The sequence below is a fragment of the Microcebus murinus genome, chromosome 18, assembly GCF_040939455.1.
Source record: "Microcebus murinus isolate Inina chromosome 18, M.murinus_Inina_mat1.0, whole genome shotgun sequence".
Lineage (NCBI taxonomy): Eukaryota > Metazoa > Chordata > Mammalia > Primates > Cheirogaleidae > Microcebus > Microcebus murinus.
In genome coordinates this window covers 48,955,628-48,981,419 of record NC_134121.1, presented here as the reverse complement: position 1 = coordinate 48,981,419, position 25,792 = coordinate 48,955,628, and the positions used below count along the sequence as shown (strand labels likewise).

At 60.5% G+C, this 25,792-nt stretch overlaps 1 protein-coding gene across 1 annotated transcript in view; it reads left to right on the top strand.

The window, feature by feature from the left end:
- SCN4A (sodium voltage-gated channel alpha subunit 4) overlaps positions 1 to 22,856 on the top strand; it is a 42,861-nt gene extending 20,005 nt beyond the window's left edge. Inside the window, exons 10-25 of the mRNA XM_075994679.1 lie at positions 107 to 316; positions 880 to 1,027; positions 2,753 to 2,991; positions 5,222 to 5,395; positions 6,357 to 6,713; positions 10,820 to 11,299; positions 13,084 to 13,219; positions 14,037 to 14,191; positions 14,719 to 14,892; positions 15,412 to 15,534; positions 16,777 to 17,055; positions 17,319 to 17,372; positions 17,584 to 17,721; positions 18,177 to 18,281; positions 18,787 to 19,057; positions 19,930 to 22,856. Of these exons, the coding sequence (XP_075850794.1) occupies positions 107 to 316; positions 880 to 1,027; positions 2,753 to 2,991; positions 5,222 to 5,395; positions 6,357 to 6,713; positions 10,820 to 11,299; positions 13,084 to 13,219; positions 14,037 to 14,191; positions 14,719 to 14,892; positions 15,412 to 15,534; positions 16,777 to 17,055; positions 17,319 to 17,372; positions 17,584 to 17,721; positions 18,177 to 18,281; positions 18,787 to 19,057; positions 19,930 to 21,152 (4,266 nt within the window). The 3' untranslated portion in view covers positions 21,153 to 22,856. The remainder of the gene's footprint in view (positions 1 to 106; positions 317 to 879; positions 1,028 to 2,752; positions 2,992 to 5,221; positions 5,396 to 6,356; positions 6,714 to 10,819; positions 11,300 to 13,083; positions 13,220 to 14,036; positions 14,192 to 14,718; positions 14,893 to 15,411; positions 15,535 to 16,776; positions 17,056 to 17,318; positions 17,373 to 17,583; positions 17,722 to 18,176; positions 18,282 to 18,786; positions 19,058 to 19,929) is intronic.
- The last annotated feature ends 2,936 nt before the right edge of the window (positions 22,857 to 25,792 follow it).

Below are 25,792 nucleotides of genomic sequence, written 5' to 3'. Positions count from 1 at the left end.
GGGAGCCTCTCTGCTTACCCGGCTGAGCAATGGGTGCATGGAGAGGGCAGTGGATGAAAGGGGGCAGGTGCCATGGGGTCCCTCTTCTTCTCCCCCCAACTCCCAGACCCTTCGAGCAGCTGGCAAGACCTACATGATCTTCTTCGTGGTCATCATTTTCCTGGGCTCCTTCTACCTCATCAATCTGATCCTGGCCGTGGTGGCCATGGCCTACGCTGAGCAGAACGAGGCCACCCTGGCCGAGGATCAGGAGAAAGAGGAGGAGTTTCAGCAGATGCTTGAGAAATTCAAGAAGCACCAGGAGGAGCTGGAGAAGGTCTGGACTCCGGGAGAGGAGGCCGAGGACCCAGGGCTCTCCCTGCCCTCAGCCTGGGCTGCTTGGCCACCGGCATCTCTCGGGCAGGCTGAGGGTGACGGAAGGCATGGGGCATTGCTGGTGTTGTGGCACCCAGGCAGTAGAAAGAGTATTTCCCTGCTCTGTGCCTCAGTTTCCCCATCTATAACAAGAAATCTGGAGTATTTAAATCTGAGGCACCTTCCAGCTCAAATGCCTCTGGTTTCGCAATTCTTTCCAGGCGGCACGTGGGTCCACACGGAGGGAGGGGCAGGTCCTGAGTAGGCCTTGGGGGCACCGCTCATTTCTCATGAAGGGCGTCAGAGTAGAGGGTCTTCAGGGCTGAGGGTCCTCAGTCACTTTGGTCCCTATCCTGTCACCCCACACCACCACCAAGGTTAGCCCCTTCCCCACCCGCACTAGGTCTGACACAGGCCAAGGAGAGGGGGTGCCACCCTGCAGGCCTCAGAAAGTCAGTAGCCCATGCGCTGGCTCAGAGCGGACCTCGTGCCCACCCCCCACCCCACCCCCCCGCTGGTCTACAGGCCAAGGCCGCCCAGGCTCTGGAAGCTGGGGAGGCAGATGGGGACCCAGCCCGTGGCTGCAATGGCAGCGTGGACACATCACCTGGGGAGAAGGGAGCCCCGAGGCCAAGCGGCAGTGCAGACAGCGCCATCTCGGACGCCATGGAAGGTGAGTGCCCTGTGCCCCTGTCCCCACACCGGCCCCTGCGGGCAGGGCGAGACCTGGCTGCACCCAGCTTCAGGAGGACGGTAACTTAATATTGGCATAGAAGCAATGGCTGTGATAAATATAGTTCTGCCTTAACCTGGCCCGCTGCTAGCCTCGAGGCTGGGCCACTGTGGGCATTGGTGCTTCCGGGAGGGCCTCAGGGGCTGCCAAGGCGGTGGGGAGGGACCGGCTAACAATACCAGCCCGAAGGCCCGGTGTTCCGGAAACTGGACATCCTGCTCCTCAAGTGTTTCTCTGGGTAAAGGTCAAAGGTCACGGGTCAAACTCTGCCCAGGTAGAGTCACAGACTCCACCCAGTCCCCAGTCCATCCCTCAGGTTTCAGGAGAAGAATAAGGATGCTGTAGTGAGAATGGGGTGGATGGATGGCAGGCTGAGAGCTTATGCATGGAGACAGATGGATGCAAAGATGGATGCAAAGATGGATGGGAGGGAGGGAGGGAGGGAGGACAAGAAGGGAGGGACAGAGAAGCGCAGGAAAGACAGACTAGGGAGGGAGGGGGGGTTGAGGGAAGGAACTCTGACCCAGAGAAGAGACCTGGCTCCCTCCCCAGGCCGCTTGCCTTGTGCCTGGAAGCTGGGGTCCTACAGGACTGTGCAGCCCTCTATGGGGCATCATGTCGCCTGACTCTATGGCCAACATCCAGGTGTCTGACCAGAGAGTGTCCCAGGGAGTGCTGGGCAGGGTGGCCAAGCAGGCCTCCAAAGTTGGCCATTGCTGGGACCATGGCAAGAAGTTTTGGGCCTCAGACACTGCTTGGGCCACCTGCCACAGCCTTTGAGAGAGGTTCAGTGTGCTGACTGCTGATGGGGCTGGGGGTCAGGTGCCCCAGCCCTGGGGCAAACCCAGGGTCCCCATGGGGCTGCCACCTGCCCCGGTCCATTTTCTCCACCTTTGAAACAGGAGGTGCTAACAGTATCTGCCTCATAACCTTGCGTGATGAGTAAATGATGTCACTCTGGGCCAAGGGCTCTCCTGTAGGCCACGGAGGCCAGGTGGAGAAGCAGCTTCATCCCACAGTCCTTGCAGACCCCCATGGCTTTCGGGTGGCAAGAACAGCAGGTGTTTCCAGAAGGCCATTCTGGTGGCAGAGGATGGACGGACTGGGGACAGTTTGGAGGGGCTGGCATTCTGGCAGTGGAGTGGGAGAGTCCTCAAGGGGATCTCAGACTGCACCCCAGTGGCACTGGCCAGCAGCATGTGGCCCTGGGACCCAAGCCCCTGCAGCGGCCTCCCACCTATTCCTGGGGAGTCTGGGACCCAGCCAGAGATCAGGGCATCTCACCTGCCAGGCTCGCTGCCCTGGGGGCTGGTAGAGGGTGGGAATCCAGCCCAGCTCACTGAGTGGCAAGGCTTTGGGGTGGGGTGGGGGGTGCCAAGTAAGCGGGGCTTGGGGAAAGGTTCTCTGAGGAGGTCAAGGGGCGGGGCTTTGGGGTAGGGCTTTGAGGAGGCGTGGCTTCAAGGGGTGGGCGGGGTTTAGGAGTGGGCCTTGAGGTGATGGGCTGAGAGGCAGAGGAGCTTGGAACAGGCCTGGCTGGGGGTTGCAGGTGTTGAGATGTGGAGTGCTAGGGGGCGGGGCGTGGAAGGTAGGACCAAGGATCTGGGCGTAGCAGAGGACCGTGAGGAGAGAATCTTCATCAGGCACCTGTCACAACCCCACTCCCAGAGCTGGAAGAGGCCCACCAGAAGTGCCCGCCATGGTGGTACAAGTGCGCCCACAAACTGCTCATATGGAACTGTTGCGTGCCGTGGGTGAAGTTCAAGAACATCATCCACCTGATCGTCATGGACCCCTTCGTGGACCTGGGCATCACCATCTGCATCGTGCTCAACACCCTCTTCATGGCCATGGAACATTACCCCATGACGGAGCAGTTTGACAACGTGCTCACCGTGGGCAACTTGGTAGGCAGGGGACAAGGGGACAGGGTGGCCATTGGGGAAGAGGATGGGAGAGGGGCGGCAGGGCAGTGGGGCTGTGTGGAAATGTGGGGCACTACTGGGGGCCATACGTGGACAGCTGGGGTTATTTTCCCGGCATATGGGGGCATGAGTTGATGTGCGGGGAGGTGCGTGGGGTGATCTAGGGCTGTGGTTCCCAACCCCTGGGCCCAGCACTGGCACCAACCTGTGGCCTGTTAGGAACCAGGCCACCCAGCAGGAGGTGAGCAGCAAGGCTTTGTCTGTGTTTATAGCCACTCCCCATCGCTCACATCACTGCTTGAGCTCCGCCTCCTGCCAGGTCAGTGGCAGCGTTAGATTCTCATAGGAGTGAGAACCCCACTGTAAACTGCGTGTGTGTGTGTGTGTGTGTGTGTGTGTGTGGGGGGGGGGGGGGGGGGGGGTCTAGGTTGCGCACTCCTTATGAGAGTCTGATGCCTGATGAGCTGAGGCGGAGCTGAGGCGGTGATGCTAGTGCTGGGGAGCAGCTGCAAATACAGATTATCATTACCAGTGAGCTTTGACCACACAATAAATGTAATGTGCTTGAATCATCCCAAAACCATTCCCCCCTGCCATCTGTGGAAAAATTGTCTTCCATAAAACTGGTTCCTGGTGACAAAAAGGCTGGGGACTGCTGATCTGGGGCATGTAGAATTTTGGCTTCAGGGTATTTGGGGGCAGAGAGAGTGGAGTGAGGTGCTGGGCTTCTTAGGATCAGGGCTCCTGGGCATCGCGGTCTAGACCATGCCCTGGGGGTGGGGTGGGGAGTGGGAGTGTGGAGATGTGGGTGGGGGGCTGGCTGACAAGTCTCCCCACTTCTTGAGGTTGTCATGGGCCTGAAAGGAGCCAAGGGACCTGGCAGTGGGGCATATCGCCCCGTGTGCCCAGACCCAGGAGGCCCCAGGGAATAGTCCCCACTCCTTGCCCATTTCTCCAGCTTGCTGGTGACCAAGCAGGCTCCCTTCCTGCTCTTTCCTGCTTGCTATTGTTGACACACGCTGATCCTCCCGCTTATCCCGGCCCATTAGGAGCATTATCACCTCGTTGCCAGCCCCAGTGGAGCCTGACAAAGGGAAAAAGCCGCCTCCACCTCCAGCCCCGCCCTGCCCTTCCCAATTCCCCTTGCAGTTTTTCCTGGATGGCAAATGGGCAGATGCTCCCCCAACCCTGAGGGCGAGGGGAGCCCAGGGAGAGTAAGATGTGGGCCTTGGGGCAGGACCAAGCCTGGGTGGATGGCACAAGAATCAGACCCCAGACTCCCCAGCCTTCCAGCAGGCGCGTCTATCCCATAGAGGTGCCCGAGGCAGCCGTGGTCAGGACAGGACAGGCCAGAGGGGCAAGGGCGTGCTCTGGACTTGTGGCACAGCTGCTGAGTGTGCGTGATAGGCCGGGCCTGCCTGCCCACCCCCTGCCCGCTCTGTGCTGCTGTCTGGGCACCTGCTATGGCCAGGGACAGCTTCTGGGAGGGGCTCAGCATGTGCCCGGGCAGGCCGTGGACCCAGGCAGCTGGTGCCCGGCAGGAGGAGGGGGACCCAGGGAGCTTTCAGGGACCGTGCAACCCTCAGACCCCTGTGTCTGAGGTTGGTGGGAGGCAGCTCTCGGCTTTTCATTAGTTTTGCCCTTTAGGGCACCTACCCCAGACATTGGAGTCCACCAAGATCTGCTGGGTCCCAGGGCTGTGGAGACGCTGTGGGGCAGAGAGGCTGGAGGCTGAACTGAGCCCTTGAGACTTGGGCTTGAGATGAGACTCATTCCCTTGTAGGTGACATGACTGAGAGCCAGCTGCTAACCTCACTGAGCCTCAGTTTCTCACCTGTGCACCCAGCATGATAGTCCCTCCCAACATCATAGAGACGGGGACACCAAAGAAATCACGATGTGACCCACAGAGCGCTCTAAATGTTGAATATTATGGTTAGGGTGGGGCCCCAAGAAGTTAAGTGACTTGCTCACAGTCACAAGGCCAGGAGTGGATGGGACAGGTCTCTGGGTCACACCCAGCTCTGCCTCCCGTCCCTCCCTCACATACACACACGCAGGCCACGGGGCCCACTGCCTGCCCCTCTCAGGGCTCTGGTCCCCTTCCCGTTGGCCCCCACAGCCTCTGCCAGGAGGTGGGAGTGGGGTGGGGGACTCCCACGACCCTGGCCTCCCTGAGGCTCTGTGACAGGGACCCCACCCCACCCTGCAGGTCTTCACGGGCATCTTCACGGCAGAGATGGTGTTGAAGCTGATCGCCATGGACCCCTACGAGTATTTCCAGCAGGGCTGGAACGTCTTCGACAGCATCATCGTCACCCTCAGCCTGGTGGAGCTGGGCCTGTCCAACGTGCAGGGGCTGTCCGTGCTCCGCTCCTTCCGTCTGGTACTTGAGCCGCCCGGCCGGGGCTGAGAGGCGGGTGGGCTGAGTAAGGAGGTGGGAGGAGGAGGAACCCCGGAAGCCAGAGGTCTGTAAATGAGACCCCTCTGTCCTCTGCATGCCACTTGACCTCTCAGAACCTTTCTTAGCTTGACCACTTGACCTCTCAGAACCTTTGACCTCTCAGAACCACTTGACCTCTCAGAACCTTTCTTAGCTTGACCACTTAACCTCTCAGAACTTTTGACCTCTCAGAACCACTTGACCTTGCAGAACCTTTCTCAGCTGTAAAAGAGGTAGAAAGGGAGCCCTCCCTCCTTCTTCCAGGGCTGCCGGGAGACCACACTGACAGGCCCAGGACCCGACACTGGGTCTGATTCCTTAATTAATGAACTTGGGCAACAGTGGGACGGGGACTCCATGACCCTAGTGCAGACCTGGAAACAGGCCTTGGAAGATCATTAGGCATGAGATTGGGATTTCAGAATTAGTTGTCTTTCCACCAGCCCATAAGGAGCACTTTTATTATTTTTTAATGTTTATCATGTGACCTTTTGCACATGCACAAAGGTATAGAGAAAGGACAATGAATTTCCATGTACCCATCACCCAGCGCCAACAGCTATCAGTGTTCTACAATTCTTGTTTCACCTGTTCCTCCAATTTTTATTGGGGTACCAGTGTGTTAAAGCAAATCCCAACATACAATTTCACCTGTAAATACTTTAGTCTGTATATTTAACAGATAAGGACTTTTTTCTTTTTAATACATGAAGAGCACAAGGTGGTGGGAGGTTATGACTATGCCCATTTAACAGGGAGGCAAACTGAGGCCTCAGATCACTCAAGGCAGGTGGGTTTGAGCTACTGCAAACTGTTCTTTCTCCTATGGCTGGGGCTGCCTTGGGTTGGGCCAGTGGTCTCCAGGCCTCATTCGCCCCTGCTCTCCCCGACCCCACCCCCACAGCTGCGGGTCTTCAAGCTGGCCAAGTCGTGGCCGACGCTGAACATGCTCATCAAGATCATCGGCAACTCAGTGGGGGCGCTAGGCAACCTGACGCTGGTGCTGGCCATCATCGTGTTCATCTTCGCCGTGGTGGGCATGCAGCTATTCGGCAAGAGCTACAAGGAGTGCGTGTGCAAGATCGCCTCGGACTGCAGCCTGCCCCGCTGGCACATGCACGACTTCTTCCACTCTTTCCTCATCGTCTTCCGCATCCTGTGTGGGGAGTGGATCGAGACCATGTGGGACTGCATGGAGGTGGCCGGCCAGCCCATGTGCCTCACCGTCTTCCTCATGGTCATGGTCATCGGCAACCTGGTGGTGAGTGAGGCCGGCCGCGCGGTTCCCCGCCCTCGCCCAGGAAGGGTGCAAGATGCACGCCGTTCCTTTACTTCCTTGGCTTTGGGCTGCCGTCCGAGGGCCATTCCCCTCTTAGGCTGAACTGCATGAAATCGCTGATATTTTGCTATTTTCTATCTCCCCTGCCTCTCCTCCCCAAGATGGCAATTGCATGTGGTTTAACAAAGTGGTTCTCAAATTTTAACTTGTTGAAGAATCACCCGGGAGTTTCTTAAACCACACATTCCTGGCCCCACCCCCAGAGAATCTGATTCAGCAGCGGTGGGCTGGGGCCTCGGAATCTGCATTGGTGACAAGCTTGAGGGGGCTGGTGCTGGCCCAGGGACCAGGGTGTGAGCAGCACTGCGGAAACCTGGCTTTTGAGGAAATTAACATGGTAACAAGTCAAACAGACCCCTGTTCCAATCCCAGTTCCTTTGCCGTGGTCTGGGTGACCTTGAACTAATTACTGCTCCCTGACCGGGCTGAGTTCTCTGTCACGCAGAAGAAAAATATTAAGTACCCCATGGGGTCGCTGGGGAGATTGAGCACCATGATGTGCAGAAAGGCACTGCAGGAGTGGGACCAGAACCCCTGTGCCTCCCGGCCTTCCCCACCCTCGTAACCTCCTCTGCTCTGGGCTGTGGGTCCAGGCTCTGAAACAGAGACTCAGGGACCAGCGCTGGGAGAGAATGCCGGCATCCTGCCACTTGCTGTGGCTCAGGGCTTGGCGTGCAGGGCTGGGTACAGTGGAGGGCCAGGGGCACGGGCCGTGGCCAGCCCACCAGCATTTCTGCGGCAAGGGCCTGTGGAAGTGTCTCTCCTCACCCTGCTGACCCCGATTCCTCCCCTTCATGCTGTGCCAGCTGTCTCCTGTGGTGGCCGGCGCTGCCCCGGGCAACAGGGGGTGGGAAGACGCCCGTCCCCACGTTCCGAAAAGGCCTGTGAAATCCTTGAGCTGCCAGCTCAGCGCTTCTCAGATATCGCTGAGCTCCTGCTGGGGGCAGGGGCGGCTGGGGGAGGGGGTGTCACCTTGGCTGGAGGAGGACACCAGGGGACAGCTAGAGAGGAGAACCCAGGCCTGCTGTCCCTGAGAGGAAGGTCTTAGGGAGCGGGAGGAGAGAGGGAAGATGGTGCCTGGGCCTAGCCTTGGGCAGGATTGGGGTGGAGGGTAGCAGGCCCTCAGCAGTAGTGTGTGGACGTACATTTAAGGGCCTGGAGGTGACCGAGTCTGCAGGGGGTCTCTGTCTCTGTGTGTAGAAACTCAAAAATGTTTCACCACCCACCTTGCCACTTACTGACTGGGAAACCTTGAGCAAGTTATTTAACCTCTTTGGGCCTTGGTTTTCTCATCTGGAAAATGGGGATGGTGATGGTGAGGACGTGCTTCACTGGGTGGTCGTAAGGATTGTGCGACACATGTCCAGCGCTCAGCAAAGCGCTTGGCTCACACGGCCAGGGAAGTTCAGATGTTCCAACCACGCGGGAGGGGCCGTGGCGGTTGAGGTCCCAGCCATCAGCGTGACGCTACTGTATTGGTGTTGGGCTCCTGCCATGTGCCAGCCCCTGTGCAAAGGGCTTTACCAGCATTGTCCCTAATCCTCTAACCACCCTGTGAGGCAGGTAATGTCATGTCCATACTCTCAGGAGGCCCTGCCAGAAACCACACAGCTAGTGAGAACTAAGCCAGGACTAGAACCCGGGTCTGCACAACTCCAATAACGATGACATCCATAATAGCAGTATCAGAATAGTGATGGAATAATGACGTCAACACAGCAATGATGGTGACAGCTGGCATTTATTTAGCATCTACCTGGCATTCTGAGCACTTTGCACTTGTTCGTTCACATGTGCTGTTTGATCTGTTTTATAGAGGAGGAAGTAGAGGCTTGGGGAGGGGAATTGGTAATGTTTGCAGGATTTGAGCCCCAGCAATCTGGCCCCAGAGACTGGAACTGACTGCTGCTCGGCACTGCCTCTGTGTGGGTGTCACCCCCCATTGCTCGCACCCCGCACACTGACACCCGTTTCCAGCCCCGCTCTGTGGCTCTCCCAGTTTGCTCAGAGGGAGTGGGCTGGCCCAGGGAGGCGGCACCATCAGCTCCTTGGGCATTGTCCCTTCCCCTCACCCAGGCCTTGGGCATGTCCCTCCCTCCCACCCAGAGAAGCAGGTGTCTGCCAGAGGGCATCAGGGCACCCTGCCAGGGAGTGTGGGGACCCGTGTCCCCTATGCCCATGGCACTAGGTCACTTCCTCTGGGTTACTGTGAAGAAAAAGAGGAAGTGACTAGGGCATAAGTAACCCACTACACAGAGCCCCCAGGGAGCGTCATGTTGGCCCCCTCCCCTCTCCCGCCCTCCCCCTGGCCCGAGGCGGCTATTTCTGTCTTAGGCAGGAGCCGTGTGCAAACCCTGCTGATCCAGAGAGCAGCTAATTCCCATCTCAGATGTGTTTCTGGCAACTGGACGCCTCCTCCCAAGAGAGGGGAAGACCAGTACATTTTGGTGGAGGGCAAAGGCAGAGAAGTAGCTAGGGGACATGCTGGGGCGGGGAGTGGAAAGCCCCCTCACACCAGCACATTCTCTCAAAGAGGGTTTTAATATATTTTTAAAAGATATTATGTCACATAATTAACATAGCATAGCGAAGATGGTAACTAGAAGAACTTGGAGGACACTGGTGACAGCCAGCAGGAGACACATGGAGGAGACGGCCGAAGGCGGCAGGTCCGCAGGTGCAGGCTGCCCTACCCCTGCATGTCCACTCACACCCCTAGCCCTGCCCAGGCCCCCACAGTAAGAACCTGGCTATGCCTCTGGGTGACAGGAGCCAGGGCCCACCCCCACCACGGCCAGGCTTCACCCTCCACCTTCCTCCCACTGCCCAGGGACAGGTGGACTAATGGAAGGGAAGCCGACCACTGTGAACCTCCAGGGCTGCCACTCACATTGTAGTCTAAGTGAATGATGCCCTCACAGGTTGTGCAGTGACTAGAAGCCTGGGTTCTAGTCCAGACCATGCTGTGTGTCCTAGGGCAAGTCACTCCACCACTCTGGGACACAGTTTCCTCATCTATAAAATGCTGAGCTGGCCTTGCAGTTAATCACACTCTTGCCTACATCTTGTACAGCTTTCAGTTCCTGCGTGCAGGAACAGCAGCAGCCGACGTGTGTGGAGTGCCTCCTTTGTGGATCGGTTAATCCTCACAACCATGTGACAAGTGCTAGAATCATCCCTATTTTACATATGAGGAAACTGAGGCACAGAGCAATGGAGCACATTGCCTCAGGACACACAGCTAGTAAACTGGGGTTCAGCCAGGCAGCACGGTTTCAGAACCTGTGCACCCCAGTCTCTGCTGCCACCCGCACCCACAGGACTGTACGTGTCTGATCGACTGTCTGACTCTCCTGGGCTGGGAGCCCCTGAGGCCACTCACACAGTGACAGGGCCAGTAAAGGCCTGTCTGTTGGAGAATAAGGGGGGGTGACCCGGGGGAAGAGTGGTGGCCTCTTAGGTCCCTTTCAGTAGAGATGTGGGAAGAGAACCAGGAGTAGGCAGGGAAGGGAACCCTCAAGGGGAGAAATGGGGTGAATAGCAGAAGTTCAAGTGCCCCTTCCAGGGCAGGAGGGGACAGGCATCTGAGCAGTGGGGAGCACAGGGTCTGTTAAAAGTCCCACTTAACAGATCGGGAAAAGAAGGCTCAAAAGATAATGTTCCCAGTGAGTCCCGGAGGCCTGAGCCTTGAGCCCTGGTCTTTGCTCTGCACCCTCCGGAGGTGGAGGTAAAGGACAGAGCCACGGAAAGAGCCCCCGTCCCCCAGTGGGCCTCCCCAAGCCCTGCCTCTGCCTTGGGCAGCAGAGTCCTCTCATGTGCCCAAGCCTCAGTTTCCACATCTGCAGAGTGGGTGATAATAACGGTCCTCACCTCCACAAGCAGTTGTGAGCCTTCCGTTAGGCGACGTTCCTTGCAATACCCACTACGTGGTAGTTCCGATCTGTAGCCCCAGGGACCCTCGTGCCGGCTGGAGGTAGCACCGCCAGGGTCCCGGAGGCTGAAGCAAGACCCCCGGCCCCTGCCCCCAGGTCCTGAACCTGTTCCTGGCTCTGCTGCTGAGCTCCTTCAGCGCCGACAGCCTGGCGGCCTCCGACGAGGACGGCGAGATGAACAACCTGCAGATCGCCATCGGGCGCATCAAGTGGGGCATCGGCTTCGCCAAGGCCTTCCTGCTGGGCTTGCTGCACGGCAAGCTCCTGAGTCCCAGCGACATAATGCTCAGCCTCGGGAGGCCCGGGGGCGCCGAGGAGGCCGGGGAGGCCGGGGAGAGCGCCCCGGAGGACGAGAAGAAGGGGCTGCCGCCCGAGGAGGACCTGAAGAAGGACAATCACATCCTGAACCACGTGGGCCTGGCGGACGGCCCTCCCTCCAGCATCGAGCTGGACCACCTGAACTTCATCAACAACCCCTACCTGACCATACAGGTGCCTATCGCCTCCGAGGAGTCCGACCTGGAGATGCCCACGGAGGAAGAAACCGACACTTTCTCGGAGCCTGAGGACAGCAAGGTGAGCCAGGGCTGGGGCTCAGATGGACCAGGCTTCAAATTCTTGCGTGACCTTGAGCAAGTCACAAATCCTCTCCAAGCCTCAGTTTCTCCGTCTGTAAAATGGGAGCGGTGCCCTGTGCATTGCTGTGTTACGTGGGATGCGGTGTGTGAAGCACACAGCAAGCACTGCATAAATGTCGGCTGTTACTACGGTCATTATGATTGGCCCTGCCCATCTTGATACTCTGGTCCCCTCCCCTCACTCCTGTCCCAAAACCACATTTGTGCCACTCTCACCAGCAGGTGGCACCCTTGGACAGGATGCTTTTACCTGGGGGCCCCTCCGCTCCAGGACTGGGACCCAGAGGCCTCCCTGAAATCCCCCTCTGGGCATGAAGTCCCTGCCAAGTCCTTGCATGTCATTGTCATCTATTTCTGCCTGACCCCACCTGGGGCTGCTGGGAGATTCTGAGGAGAGGAGCTGGGGGCCAACGGGAGCTGGGGATAAGGAGAGCAGAGAGCAGTGGGACAGCGTCCAGGCAGGAGCCCATGCGGGGGCTGCTGCTGCGTTCCGATGCCCCGCCCCACCTCTGCCCCTCTCCTGGTGTAGAAGGCACTGGAATGCGGTGGCGGTCACCCCCAGCAGCTGGGGCTGAGGCTGGGGCCCTGCCTGGGCCTCCAGGGACGCTGACTCTGAGGCCCGACCACCACCGCCCAGCTCTGGGCCTGGCTGGGCGCCGGAGCCTGATGAACTTTGCCCTGAAAGCTCTTGACTCCTTATTCCCCCCCCAATATGTGGCACACTGATTGACCAGGGGGGCCGGTGCCTGCCGAGCTATAAATACCCAGGAAATGTGGCACCGACCTCGACCTCGGTATGAGACACGGGTGGGGGAGGGCTGAGAGCACCCGAGTGCAAGGTGGTGCCTGGGCAGGGGCCTGAGCCCTCTTTCCAGGGGGGCAAGCGTGGCACTTGGGGGGGTTGAGGGAGTTGGGGTGCACATTTGGTACAAGCAGCTCAGTGGAAGCCTTGGCTGACCTAATGCTCTGTGCCTCAGTTTCCCTGTCTATCAACTGAGTACAAAGACACCCTGGTTTTCTGGTCACCACTCTGGAAAGCTCCTCCTGCAAGCTGCCCTCTCCATCTTTCTCTTCAGGGCCACCCGCCCCCCAACCGCCACCTTGCAGGGGTCCCCTTGCGGAATAGATGCTGGGGCCAGGAGGCCGGCCTGGAACTGCCCCAGGAGGGGGGAAAAAGCCTGGCTGGGCCGGAGCACTGGCCTCCCCCACCCACCCCCACTCCGATCAGGTTCCCTTGGCACCGGACCCGGGCTTTGGCTGGGGAAAATTTTCCACCCTTTCTGGATTCCTCTGCCAAACGGCCCCTGGGAGTGGGAAGGCTCAGACCCTGGGGGCACCACCTGCCGTCCTCTGTGGGCTGTGGCAGCCCCAGTTCCATCCCAGCCCCTCCGTACCCCTGCCCCCTCAAAAGCTCCCCTCTGATGCCTCTGCTGGCGCCCTTCCCGTTCCCTCCCAGCCTCCTGCCCCACCCCAGGCTCACGCGTGCCCCTTCCCAGGCCTCAGCCCTGCCCACTCCAAATGTAAGTGCCATGAGGGCAGGACGCAGGCTGCCTTGGTCCCTGGGCTTCTGCACAGGACACGGTGCCGGCCCAATAATCCTGGGCTGAGTGAGTGAATGAATGAATGAATGAATGAATGCATTTGCTACACGCCCTCTTCCTCCTTTCCCTTCTGGTCTCCCATCCTGCCCCACCTGGTCACCTGACCCTCTGGTCCCTGCAGAAGCCACTGCAGCCCCTCTACGATGGCAACTCCTCCGTCTGCAGCACAGCCGACTACAAGCCCCCCGAGGAGGACCCTGAGGAGCAGGCCGAGGAGAACCCCGAGGGGGAGGAGCCCGAGGAGTGCTTCACTGAGGGTGAGGGCGCCCCTCCGCCCAGCAGCCCCAGCCAGGGGCCAGGCCACAGGGGACAGTGCACGCAGGCCTTCTTCCCCTGACGCTGCCCCCGTCCGCCTGAGCCTCGACGAGTCTGTGCAGGGGCCACGGCGGCGCCCTTAGTGCAGGCCTGGCTCCCAGCAAACACTCAGGAGTGAGAGTGCTATTTCAGTTAAGGTATCAAGGGTGTTAAAAGGAAATAATAATAATAAAAAAGAAGAAAAAAGAAAAAAACAGTAAAAAAAAAAAAAAGGAGTGCAAGTGCTATCTCTTGGGACACCTCTCCTCCTCCTCCTCCTCCTCCTCCTCCCCCTTCCCTTCCCCCTCCTCCTCCTCCTCCTCCTCCTCCTCCTCCTCCTCCTCCTCCTCCTCCTCCCCCCTTCCCTTCCCCCTCCTCCTCCTCCTCCTCCCCCTCCCCCTTCCCCTCCCTCCTCCTCCTCTTCAGGGAGGGAGGCCTGCCCAGCCCTTCAGCTGACAGCCTGGAGAAACAGCGCTGTGGTCCAAAGGGCCTGGGCTGTGCCGAGGGGAGCAGCCTGGGCGGGGTGGGGTGGGCACAGCTGAGAGCGGCAGTGCCTGGGCTGGTGGCCGGAGCCCCTGTTTTGGGGAGGCCTTTCCTCTACATGCCCGTCTGTTGACACGTTGTGGGAGCGGCCTGTGGAGGGAGGAGGTGGGAGCCATGGGTCTGGGGGCAGCAAGGTGGGGGCTGTAGAGGGGCACCCCGGGGGCCAAGGGAACAGGCTGACCCTGTACCCCGAGGCAGCCCCAGGCCCGTGACGCGGTGCCTCCCGCCCTCCCGCAGCCTGTGTGCAGCGCTACCCCTGCCTCTACGTGGACATTTCCCAGGGCCGCGGCAAGAAGTGGTGGACCCTGCGCAGGGCCTGCTTCAAGATCGTCGAGCACAACTGGTTCGAGACCTTCATTGTCTTCATGATCCTGCTCAGCAGTGGGGCCCTGGTAGGCACCCCCTGGGGGACGGGACAGGGGCAGGTGCCAGGCCCAAGGCAGGCCCTCCCGGGGCCCCCCCTCTCCACACAGGGAGGGACCTGGCTGGGACAGTCCCGGACCCTGAGAGTCCTAAAGGACCTCACCTGCACTTCCAGGACACGTTTCTTGCCAGGACAGAGGGGCCTCCCTTGCTGTGTGGCCACTGGCTGGTGTGCACCCCTGGCTGATAGGGGCAGGAGGGCCCTGGGGATTGGGGTTAAGGGGGGGCAGGACTCAAAATGCGTCGCTGTGACCCCCCAGGTAGAGGACCGAGATTTGCTGCTAGGAGGCCTGGGAAGGGGACCTGGGGGGCTTCTCCCTGCCAGGGAACACTCACCCCGCGATGGGCAGGGGGGTCTGGGAGGTGCCGCAGCCTGCCCCTGGGCTGGGCCCCCGTGGCAGACCCCTGGGAACCAGGAGCGTCGGGCAGGGAAGGGGACGTGGCTGCTGCCCCGGCCTGCCGGACCCTGGCCACCCGGTGGTGCTGGCGCCCCCAGGCCTTCGAGGACATCTACATCGAGCAGCGGCGAGTCATCCGCACCATCCTAGAGTACGCCGACAAGGTCTTCACCTACATCTTCATCCTGGAGATGCTGCTCAAGTGGGTGGCCTACGGCTTCAAGGTGTACTTCACCAACGCCTGGTGCTGGCTCGACTTCCTCATCGTGGACGTGAGTCCGCCCCAGCCCCGGCCCCACACTTGTCACTGTGGCCGAGGACCTCGGGAAGCCCAGGCCTGAGTGCAGAGCCTGCCCGAGGCCACAGCAAGAGCCAGGCGCCAGCCCAGCTTCTCAGACGCGCAGCTGCCCAGGCAGGGGACAGGGGCTGGAGAGACCTTCTTTTCTCCTACAGGAGAGGGAGGCCTTGGGACCGAGACGACGTGTGGGAGGGCTCCTTAGGCTGCCGGCCAGCAGGGGTGGGGGCTGCTCACATCCTCTTAGGGGGGCTCACCGCCTGCGCCTGCGAGGGAGGCGACACGTCCCTCCCGTTCCCTGCCATCCCCAGCTCACCGATGACTCGCTGAGGAGCCCAGGCTCCTGTGGGTGCGGGGCCAGCCCCAGGGCTGCTCTTCCCACCAGACGCCAAACAGGACCGCCTACGAGTGGGGGTCTGAAGGAGACCACCAGGAGCCTGAGAGCAGGAGGACCCCTGTGCCCTGCGCCCACTGACCACCCCACCCTCCTTTGCAGGTCTCCATCATCAGCCTGGTGGCCAACTGGCTGGGCTACTCGGAGCTGGGACCCATCAAGTCCCTGCGGACACTTCGGGCCCTGCGGCCCCTGAGGGCGCTGTCCCGATTCGAGGGCATGAGGGTGGGTGCCGAGGGGGCCTCTGGGGCGGGCTCGGGCTGGGGCAGCAGCCACAGGGCAAGGTGGCCGGGTGGGTGTCTGCACTCCAGCCAGCTCCCACCCCTGCCTGCCACACTCCCACCCCTGCCCTCCGCTCCTCTCTGCACCGCAGGGGGCAGCAGAGGCTGCGGCAGCTCCTAAGAGGGCCCCACGTTGGGGAGAGGAGGAAGGAAGGCCCGAGTATGTGGTGGTTTGGGGTGGTTTAAAGGTGGCTTTATAGGTGTCCCTCCCCAACCTCAGGCTGGGGCCCCCCAGAGCTCTGAAAATAAGCAAGTGGGAGGGTGCTTGCACCCCAGCTCTGAGCCCACCTGCCCCCTACCTCAGCTTAGGGTCATGGTCAGGGTCATGCACTTGTCAGTTTGAAGAAGGTCCCTTCAGGCCCTTGAGAGCAGCAGTGACTGGTAAACAAAGCGCCTGGGCAAGACAAAGGGGACTTCCCCGAAAGGGAGGTTGGCTGGAACAAGACCCACTCCCGAGGGACAAACCCCTGGGAATGGGCAGGTTGGCAGCAAGCTCTTCTCAGTGGCACCTTTTGTTCATGCCAAGGTCAGCCAGGTGCTGGGCCCTCTGACCCCCAGAGCCAGGGACCCCTTCCCTGCCCGTGGCCACACAGCTGGCTGGTGCCCCAACCAGGAATAGAGCTCCCCTGGGCACCACCAGGCTGTGCCACCCACTGTCTAGAGGTCAGGGACTGGCTCAGGTTCAACCCAGACTGCAGAGTGAGGCGGGCCTGTGTGACCGGGGCTGAGGGGTACAGGGCTCTAGTCCGGGGGTCCTGCTGCTTTGAAGACCCCGGTGGCCTCTTTTGTGTGCCTCATCTGTCTCTGTGTCTCTGGTGCTGTGAGCTCATGAGCGGGGACGGGTCACGTGGGATGAATTTCCTATGGGGGCCGAGGAAAGAGTGTTTGTCTCCTGCCTGGTGACCCATGACCAGGCTGCTTCCAGAGAAACCCAGCGCCCCCACTCTGGGCTGATGGCTCCAGCCAAGCAGAGAGCCCTCCAGACCGCCGGGCCCGCAGCTCCCCTCCCTCCACGCGCAGCCTGGCACAGGGCTTCTGGCCTCTGGGCTGGCTCAGATTGGCCCTCCTCCAGGAAGCCCTCCCTGCATGACAGTGCCGGCTCTGCCCAGCCCCCCAGGCAGAGTGCGGGTGGGGAGCCCCCTCTCCGAGGTGGGGAGAGCCTCTGGCAATGACCCCCCGCCCCCAGGTGGTGGTGAACGCCCTCCTGGGCGCCATCCCCTCCATCATGAACGTGCTGCTCGTCTGCCTCATCTTCTGGCTCATCTTCAGCATCATGGGCGTGAACTTGTTCGCCGGCAAGTTCTACTACTGCATGAACACCACCACCTCCGAGAGGTTCGACATCTCCGAGGTCAACAACAAGTCCGAGTGCGAGAGCCTCATGCACACGGGCCAGGTCCGCTGGCTCAACGTCAAGGTCAACTATGACAACGTGGGTCTGGGCTACCTCTCCCTCCTGCAGGTGGTGAGTGTGACCCGCAGCCCCTGCCGGGAGCCGGGACGGAGGTGCCCACAGTCCCTCTCGTGGTACCTGAGCCCCCTGTCACTCCTTGTCAGGGGAACACCCACCCTGCTCCAATGCTGTGGGACCCTGAGGCAGTGTCCAGGCCTCTCTGATCTCTAGGGGAGACCTCCAGGGAGGACCAGGCTGGGCAGGGGAAGGAAACTCATGGATGCTGGAAGCAGGGAGCAGCCCCCTCCCCTCACACCCCAACCACACTCTCTCAGGCCACGTTCAAGGGCTGGATGGACATCATGTATGCAGCCGTGGACTCCCGGGAGGTGAGTCGGGGTCGCTGAGGTGTGGCTGGTGAGCGAGCCAGGACTCAGCCCAGAGAGAGACACCGAGGCACATTCTGCCCTCCCGGCCACGTAGCCTCCTCGGGGGTCCGGAGACCGGGCAGCCCGGGGTGGCCGGGTCCCACCCCTAGTGCTTGGGGGAGTGGAGAGAAGCCGGTGTGTGCCCAGCCCCGCCTGTCCTGTGGCCCTGCAGCAGGAGGAACAGCCACAGTATGAGGTGAACATCTACATGTACCTCTACTTCGTCATCTTCATCATCTTCGGATCCTTCTTCACCCTCAACCTCTTCATCGGCGTCATCATTGACAACTTCAACCAGCAGAAGAAGAAGATGAGTACCCAGCTCCGCCCTCCCCGGGCCTCCCCGGCCGGTCCCCTCCCCTCCCCTGCCCACTCACTGCCACACGGAGCACCTGCCGTGCTGTCGCTGGCCGTGTGGTTGGCGCAGCCAGCACGGGTCCCCATCCTGCCAGGGGGCTTCGAACAAGTGACCTGGCCTCCCCGAACCTCGGTTTCCTTATCTATAAAATGAGGTTGATGCAGCCTCTCTCATGAGTTCTCCCAAGGACCCGCAAGACAGCGTTGGTCCCCTCCCTCTCTGATCCTCAATCCCTCTCCGTCCCCTTCATTCCTCCATCTCTGGTCCCTCGAGGTCCCCATCCCCATTTCCACCAGGCCCCCGTGCGGGGGTGGGGTCTGTGTTAAGGGCGGTGCCTGAGGTAGGGCATCCTGGTGGCAGAGAAGGGGGACCCACACCCCAACCTTACGGGCCCTATCCCACTATACTTTGGAGGGAAAGACATCTTCATGACAGAGGAGCAGAAGAAATACTATAACGCCATGAAGAAGCTTGGCTCCAAGAAGCCGCAGAAGCCGATTCCCCGGCCCCAGGTACCCCCATCTGGGCACTCGTCCTGCAGCCTGGACCAAGCTCCTGCCCGGGGGGGACGGGGTGGGGGTAAAACGCAGCCTGCTTCTGCCCACCAGGCTGAGTCCCTGGGCGAGGCTAGGTCCCCCTGCAGGGAGGGACAGCTCTCTGTGGCAGCAGAGAGGCACCATATGGCCTCTGGGGCAAGGGCCCCACGGGGGTGAGGAAGCGGATGTCCAGACACCCTCCCCAGTGAGCAAAGACTTTGGGAGAGGGGGGCTGGGAGACCTGGAAACAAGGAAGGGTCCTGGAGTGAGGAGGATACCCATGGAGCCACCAGTCCCAGCCTCACCAGTGGTCTGACAGGTCACCCTTCCTCCCCTGGCCGACTCCAGCACAAGCCCCACCACCTCCCCACTCTCTCTCTCTCCTCTCCGTCACGCTGTCGTGCCATCCCGTGTCCCGCCTGCCCACCCCTACCCCACTGTGTCCACACGTGTGCGTGCGGCACTCCCACCCGCGCTGCAGAACAAGATCCAGGGCGTGGTGTACGACTTCGTGATGAAGCAGGTGTTCGACATCACCATCATGATCCTCATCTGCCTCAACATGGTCACCATGATGGTGGAGACAGACGACCAGAGCCAGCTCAAGGTGGACATCCTGTACAACATTAACATGGTCTTCATCATCATCTTCACGGGCGAGTGTGTGCTCAAGATGTTCGCCCTGCGGCAGTACTACTTCACCGTCGGCTGGAACATCTTCGACTTCGTGGTTGTCATCTTGTCCATTGTGGGTGAGCGGGGCTGGGCTTGGCCCCTGGGGCAGCACCAAGATGAGTGACTCAGGAAGGCCTGTCTGTGCACACACACCTGCACCCCCACACACTCACACAAACACGCGTGTGCATGTGTGTGCCTGCTATTCACTGTTAATGCACAAAGGCACACAGGGCGTGCTCACTGGCAGCTTGTCCCCTGCACACACACACACACACACACACACACACACACACATGAGTGCACCTCCAGAAACACACCTGACCAGCAGATGCACACTCAGGTACCCATGTACTGAATGAAAAACGTGAGATGGTTCTGGTGCCTGCACACACGGGAGGAGGGCATGGTCATGTGTGTGACCGTGTTAGCGACTAGCTCCCATTTACTCCGCATCTGCTCTGTGCCTGACACCGTGCTGTGCACGTCACAGGCGTTGTCTCACTCGTTCATAGCAATGCCATGAGGCAGGTGCTGTTATCACCCCCATTTTGCAAATGAGGAAACTGAGTCACTAACAAGTTAAGTGACATGCCCAGAGTTACGTGGTGGCTCTGTCTTTCTCTCTGTCTGTGTCTAACACACACACACACACACACACACACACACACACACACACGAATCTATACACAGCCTTAGGAATGGCGCTTACCCTCATGCCCTTGACTGGGCAGATCCTGACCCCAGCTGTTCAGGGCATGGATGTGGCCCTGGCCCCTGGGAGAGCCCAGCCCAGCCCATCTGGTCACTGGGCTGTGCTCTGAGGGCTGAGCTTCTGCCACCCCGTCCTGGGACGGAGCACAGCAGGCCGGGCCCCAAGCCCCGGGCGCCCCCACACCCTGGGCAGCCCCCACCCCAGGGCGGTGTCCTCACTAGCTCCTCCCCGCAGGCCTCGCGCTCTCCGACCTGATCCAGAAATACTTCGTGTCGCCCACGCTGTTCCGCGTGATCCGCCTGGCGCGGATCGGGCGCGTCCTGCGGCTGATCCGCGGGGCCAAGGGCATCCGGACGCTGCTGTTCGCCCTCATGATGTCGCTGCCCGCCCTCTTCAACATCGGCCTCCTCCTCTTCCTGGTCATGTTCATCTACTCCATCTTCGGCATGTCCAACTTTGCCTACGTCAAGAAGGAGTCGGGCATCGATGACATGTTCAACTTCGAGACCTTCGGCAACAGCATCATCTGCCTCTTCGAGATCACCACGTCCGCCGGCTGGGACGGGCTCCTCAACCCCATCCTCAACAGCGGGCCCCCCGACTGCGACCCCACCCTGGAGAACCCGGGCACCAGCATCAAGGGCGACTGCGGCAACCCCTCCATCGGCATCTGCTTCTTCTGCAGCTACATCATCATCTCCTTCCTCATCGTGGTCAACATGTACATCGCCATCATCCTGGAGAACTTCAACGTGGCCACCGAGGAGAGCAGCGAGCCCCTGAGCGAGGACGACTTCGAGATGTTCTATGAGACGTGGGAGAAGTTCGACCCCGACGCCACCCAGTTCATCGCCTACAGCGTCCTCTCTGACTTCGTGGACACCCTGCAGGAGCCGCTGAGGATCGCCAAGCCCAACAAGATCAAGCTCATCACGCTGGACCTGCCCATGGTGCCGGGGGACAAGATCCACTGCCTGGACATCCTCTTCGCTCTGACCAAGGAGGTCCTGGGTGACTCTGGGGAAATGGACACCCTCAAGCAGACCATGGAGGAGAAGTTCATGGCGGCCAACCCCTCCAAGGTCTCCTACGAGCCCATCACCACCACGCTGAAGAGGAAGCAGGAGGAGGTGTGCGCCATCAAGATCCAGAGGGCCTACCGCCGCCACCTGCTGCAGCGCTCCGTGAAGCAGGCGTCCTACATGTACCGCCACGGCCAGGACGGCAACGGTGACGGGGCCCCTGAGAAGGAGGGGCTGATCGCGGACGCCATGGGCAAGATGTACGGTCGGGAGAACGGGAACAGTGGCGTGCACAGCGACGGGGAGAAGGGCTCGGCGGGGGACGCTGTACCTGCCTTGGGGCTCACGCCGGTCAGCCCCTCAGACGCCGCCCTGCCTCCCTCCCCACCACCGGGGCAGACGGTGCGCCCAGGGGTCAAGGAGTCCCTCGTCTAGCAGGCGGCGTCAAGATGGCCAGCTGAGCCTTGGCACAGCCCCAAAGCCCCCCGGGGTGCCTGCCGCTGCGTGAGGGAGCACGGCCTTGAGTCTGAGACTGCATCCGGCTCCCTCGTGGGGGACAGGATTTGGCCACACTGGGGCCAGGGGACATGGGGACGCGCCCAGGGGCTCCGTGCTGGGCCTGAGGCCTCTGCCTCCATGGTTTCACCTCAAGTTGCTCTCACCTGCTCACGGGCCCTGCCGCCCTGCCTTCGGCCTGGGGGAGGTGAGAACATCAGGATCTCTGCCCCCACTTGGGGAGGAGCGGGCCTGCGAGGGGGGAGTTGGCTGCCCTCCTGTCACCGGAGTCTTAGGGCTACTGGCCTCTCCCCAGGAAGTGACTCCGGCCCCAGCCCAGACAAAGATGTCTTAACCTCGGTGACACCTGACCCCGGGGCACTGCTGCCCGGCTCTGGGCTGCAGCTTCCCCTGCCGGCTCAGGAATCCCCCAGAAAAGTGAAATGTGACTGGTCCAGAAATCGCTCCACAAGCCTGCCTGGCCACTGGGCCCTGGTCCTCAGGCTGGGACTGTGACTCCAGAAACCTGCTCCTGGGCCCCGTCCAGGCCCACGGCTCCCCTGGCTGGCCCCTAGGGGGGAGCAGAAGGAAGGATTCTACTTGGGAGTGTCCTTTTCTAGAAAGCGTGGATGGGCGGTACAGGCTGGGTCCTGCCAGCTGGATCACTGAGCTTGGCCTGAGCACTGGAGCCTGGGGTGGGGCCGGGGACCCGGGTGCTCAGGAAGAGATTCTTGTCCCTTCCCTCTCTCCCTCCCTCACTCCCCACAAGCACCACTAGGGCTCCCTGTGGCCTCATGAAGCCTCAGAGATCTCTCCCTCCTCAGCTCTCCCCATACCCGTCTTTTCCTCTCTCCTCATCCTCCCCGCACCTCTCCTCAAAGTGACCGAGATTGTCATAGTTGAGTTCACATTAGAGATTTGAACACTGGAGCATGCAGCAGGGAACACTCACCTGGCTCAGGCTCAGCCTTCCAACTTCCTGCTGCCTGGAAAGCATTTCACCGCTGACCTGCTCGCGGCAGGGCCAGGCCTCTGCTGGCTCCCGAAGAACAGAGGCCGAGCTTGGAGGAGGGGGAAGAAACCTGCTCAGGGGTCACCGGGTTTATTCACTTGTGTGTCTGCTTATACGCTTGTAGGCCTGTGTGTATAGCTGTGTGTGTGTGTCCCAGTGTGTGACTGTGTGTGCGAGCCACTGCGTACTGGTGCCTGCATATGCATGTGTGTCTAGGTATCTTTGTGTGTCTGTGTGTCAGTGTGCCCTGGAGTGTCTGCAAGTCCATGAGAGTGCAGCTGTGTGTGTGTGTGTGTGTGTGTGTGTGTGATGTTGGAGAGTGGACCTGTGCTGTGAGCGTGTGGGTGAGTGTGAACACATGGTAAGGTGTGCACTTGGAGTCCCCTGTGGGCCTAAGTTCCTCTTCTTTTTCTTGTTTCTCGTGAGCAATTTGATTAAAATTCAGGAAGCAGCAGAACCTTCAAAACAAGATGTGTGTGTGCGCCTGTGTGTGTGTGCATGTCTGTGTGCACACACGTGCATGCCTGTGGGCCACAGTCTTCCTAGGTGTCCACCCTGCTCTCCCAGCCCCTGCTCCCATCCTGCCTGGGCGTCTCTCTCACTCCCCACGAGCACCTCTCTCCCCCTTCCTGTTTCTCGGCCTCACACCGATGGCCTCCGCCGTGCTCCCCATCTCCTGCCTGCGTTTCCCCTATGGAAGGAGCCTCCTCCTTCCACTCTTCCTGCGGCGACTCTGTCTCTTCCTTCAGAAGGCGACCCAGTGGGGGCCAACCTCCGCCTGCCCACACGCTGCCATCTGCCTTTCCCTCCCAGAGCCCGACGGCCACGGCCCCCAGCGCCTCGGCGATCTCTTAGCGTGGATTTCCCCACGGTCCGTGTGCAGACTGCAGAGGAAGAGTGATGAGCAGGGTCCGGCCTGACCCCGCCTGTGGCCCCCTCCCCTGCAGACACCACGCCAGGCCGGCAGACGGGCTCCTTTGTACAGTTCTTACAATAAACCCTCCCTGGCGCCTCCGGTGTGTCGCTGTTCCCTTCGGCGCCTCCGTGTGTGGATGTGGTCGGGCTCAGGCAGCGAGAAGCAGGAGGGGCTGGCGGGGATCGGAGCCAGGTGGGGGAGACGTGGGCGCCTGGGGGACAGCAGGGCAGGAGAAGGAGGGCCCTGGAGCCACCCCCTGGCCCAGTCCAGCTCTCTCCTGCCCCCTCCAAAAGCCCCTTAGCTGGAGTCCAGGAGGCCAGATGGGGTCGGGGGTCATCCCCCTCGTCCACCAACAGGAGCACCACACTCCGCCTGCCCCAGGAAATACGTGTTGGGACCCCGTGTCCCCAGCCCCTCCTCTCCAGAAGCCCCTTCACTTCTCTGCCCCTCAGAGACCTCAGGGTGCCTGTGGGGCACACAGCAGCGCCCCTCCCTCCCTCAGAGGCACTCGCCGCCAGGACTCTGCCCCTGACCCCTGACCCCAGAGAGCCCAGGCCCACGTGCACCTGAGACAGAGAGTATTTTCAGGTAGCGAACTCGGCCCACAAATCCAGCGAATGAAATATAATCTTGTATGTGATGTTATTTTCTATAACAACTTCTGCTTCCCAGGGCTGTAGTCCTCCAAACTAGTAAATACTTAACCCTTTCAGGATTTCGGCACCCCCTTTTCTGGGGTCCTGCATGCAGGGTGGAGAAGGCCCCCAGGCTGACCCCAAGACATCCCTCCCAGGGCATCTTTACAGGGTTCTCTGGGCTCCCACCGGGTGCGGGCCTCCCCCCTGGGTCCCCTTCCCACTCTCTCTCCAGACCTCTCGGCCCCACAGACAGGAAGACCTTCAAGTTGCCGGACCACCCTGCCCCGGAGCCGCGAATGGCGGAAGAAGAAAGGTGTGGGACACACGGATCACACAGCCACCCCCCACTCCGGGCATTGGCGCTGGGTGCCACCTGCCTAAGGTGGCTATTGGGACCATTGCTATTTCACACGAATGAGGAACTTGGTTGCCGAGAAGTTAAGCATGGGTGTTGCCCGACTGGGTGCTGTTGGCATGGGGGGCAGGGAAACTCTTCAAGAGCCACTGTCCCTTCCCCACCCCAGGGCACTCACTGGTTGGGTGACCAGGGCAATTGCCCTGGTACATTTGCAGACATGGCAGTGGGGGGAGGCAGCCCTAGCTGGGAACCCGGGGGACTTTCTGGCGGGTACACTTCAGGGTCAGAATTTGAACCCACACCCTTCTTAGCCAGCAGGTCTCCTCCCAGTCACAGCAGCCCGGCAGACCCAGGAAGCCTGGGCTGCGGAAGGGGCAGAGGTCGGAGCTTGTCTTCTCCTGAGGGTCTTTCCCCTCCCATCCTTCTCGGGGTGGCTGGGAGGTCGCTGACTTCTTGCTTCCCCGACCCCTGACCCCCTCGTCCCTTCCCCCACCCTCCCAATCTCTTGTTTCGACGCTGCCTTCCTGGAAAGGGGGTGCTGCCGGGTGTCAGGGTGCTCAGCTCAGGTCAGCCGGAGCAGAGGCGGGGGTGGGCTTGCAAGGCCTCCTGTTCTGGGAAGAAAAGGGCATCACGAGCCCAGGATGGAGCTCAGTGCTGTTGTCACTGGCGAGGGAACAGCACAGCCCCACCTGCGACAAATAACTTTGCAGGAGGCGCCCACCCCCACCCCCCCGCTGCCTCCACCCCTCCCGAGAACAGATCCCTGCCCGGCATGAATGGGCATGAAGTCCAAAGGACACATCTGCATCCCTGCCCACGGGGATGTTGATGACTGTGAGTTTGGAGGATGCCAACCACCCTCGCCAACCTCCGTGCCCCCACGGTCACCTGGGCCTCAGGATCAGCTCCTGAGCAGGCCACCTGCCACATGGCCCAGGCAACACACGTGAGCACACACAAATGCGTGTACCCAAGCCTCCCCCAATTAGCCTCTCGACTTTGGGGGGCACTAGCACCAAAGCTAACCAAGGCCTCCATTGTTGGGACCTTGGGAAGGGCAGAGTTTGCTAAGCCAAGAGACCCCGGATCTTGCCCCGCACCCTAGGATCAGTCTCTTTTTCAACCACGCCCACCAGCACAGGGCCCATGGTCCCCAAGCTGACCTCAGGTGATGTTTATATTCCTGGGCTGTTTGTTCCATGAACTGAACATCTGACACCTTTTCGGAGAAATGTTTTTTCATTTGGAACATCTGGAAATAAGCAAGAACATCTGGGACTGCCCGGAACGAGCTGTTCCTCGGATGAAACCTTAACCTTCCTGTCCCTGATTTCCATAGCTCAAGTCCTGGCCCGCGTCCCTTGGAAATGGACCCCAGGGCTGTCGGGGGAGGCCTAGGCCCAGGGCTGAATGTGGGGAGGGCGCCCAGACCCTCCACCTTCCAACTCTGGCTGAGAGGTGGGTGGGTCTACATCACCCTAAACCCAGACATTCCTGCCAGCGTTGAAAAATGGGGGGGGGGGTCATGAGGAGAGTGAGAAGTGGATAGATGACCTTGGGGACTTCTCTCTCTCCTTCTCCTGGAGGTCAGAGGATGGGAAAGAGGGAGGGGATGAGAGAGAGAAAAGCAGCTGCCAGGGAAACATAAAACTCAGA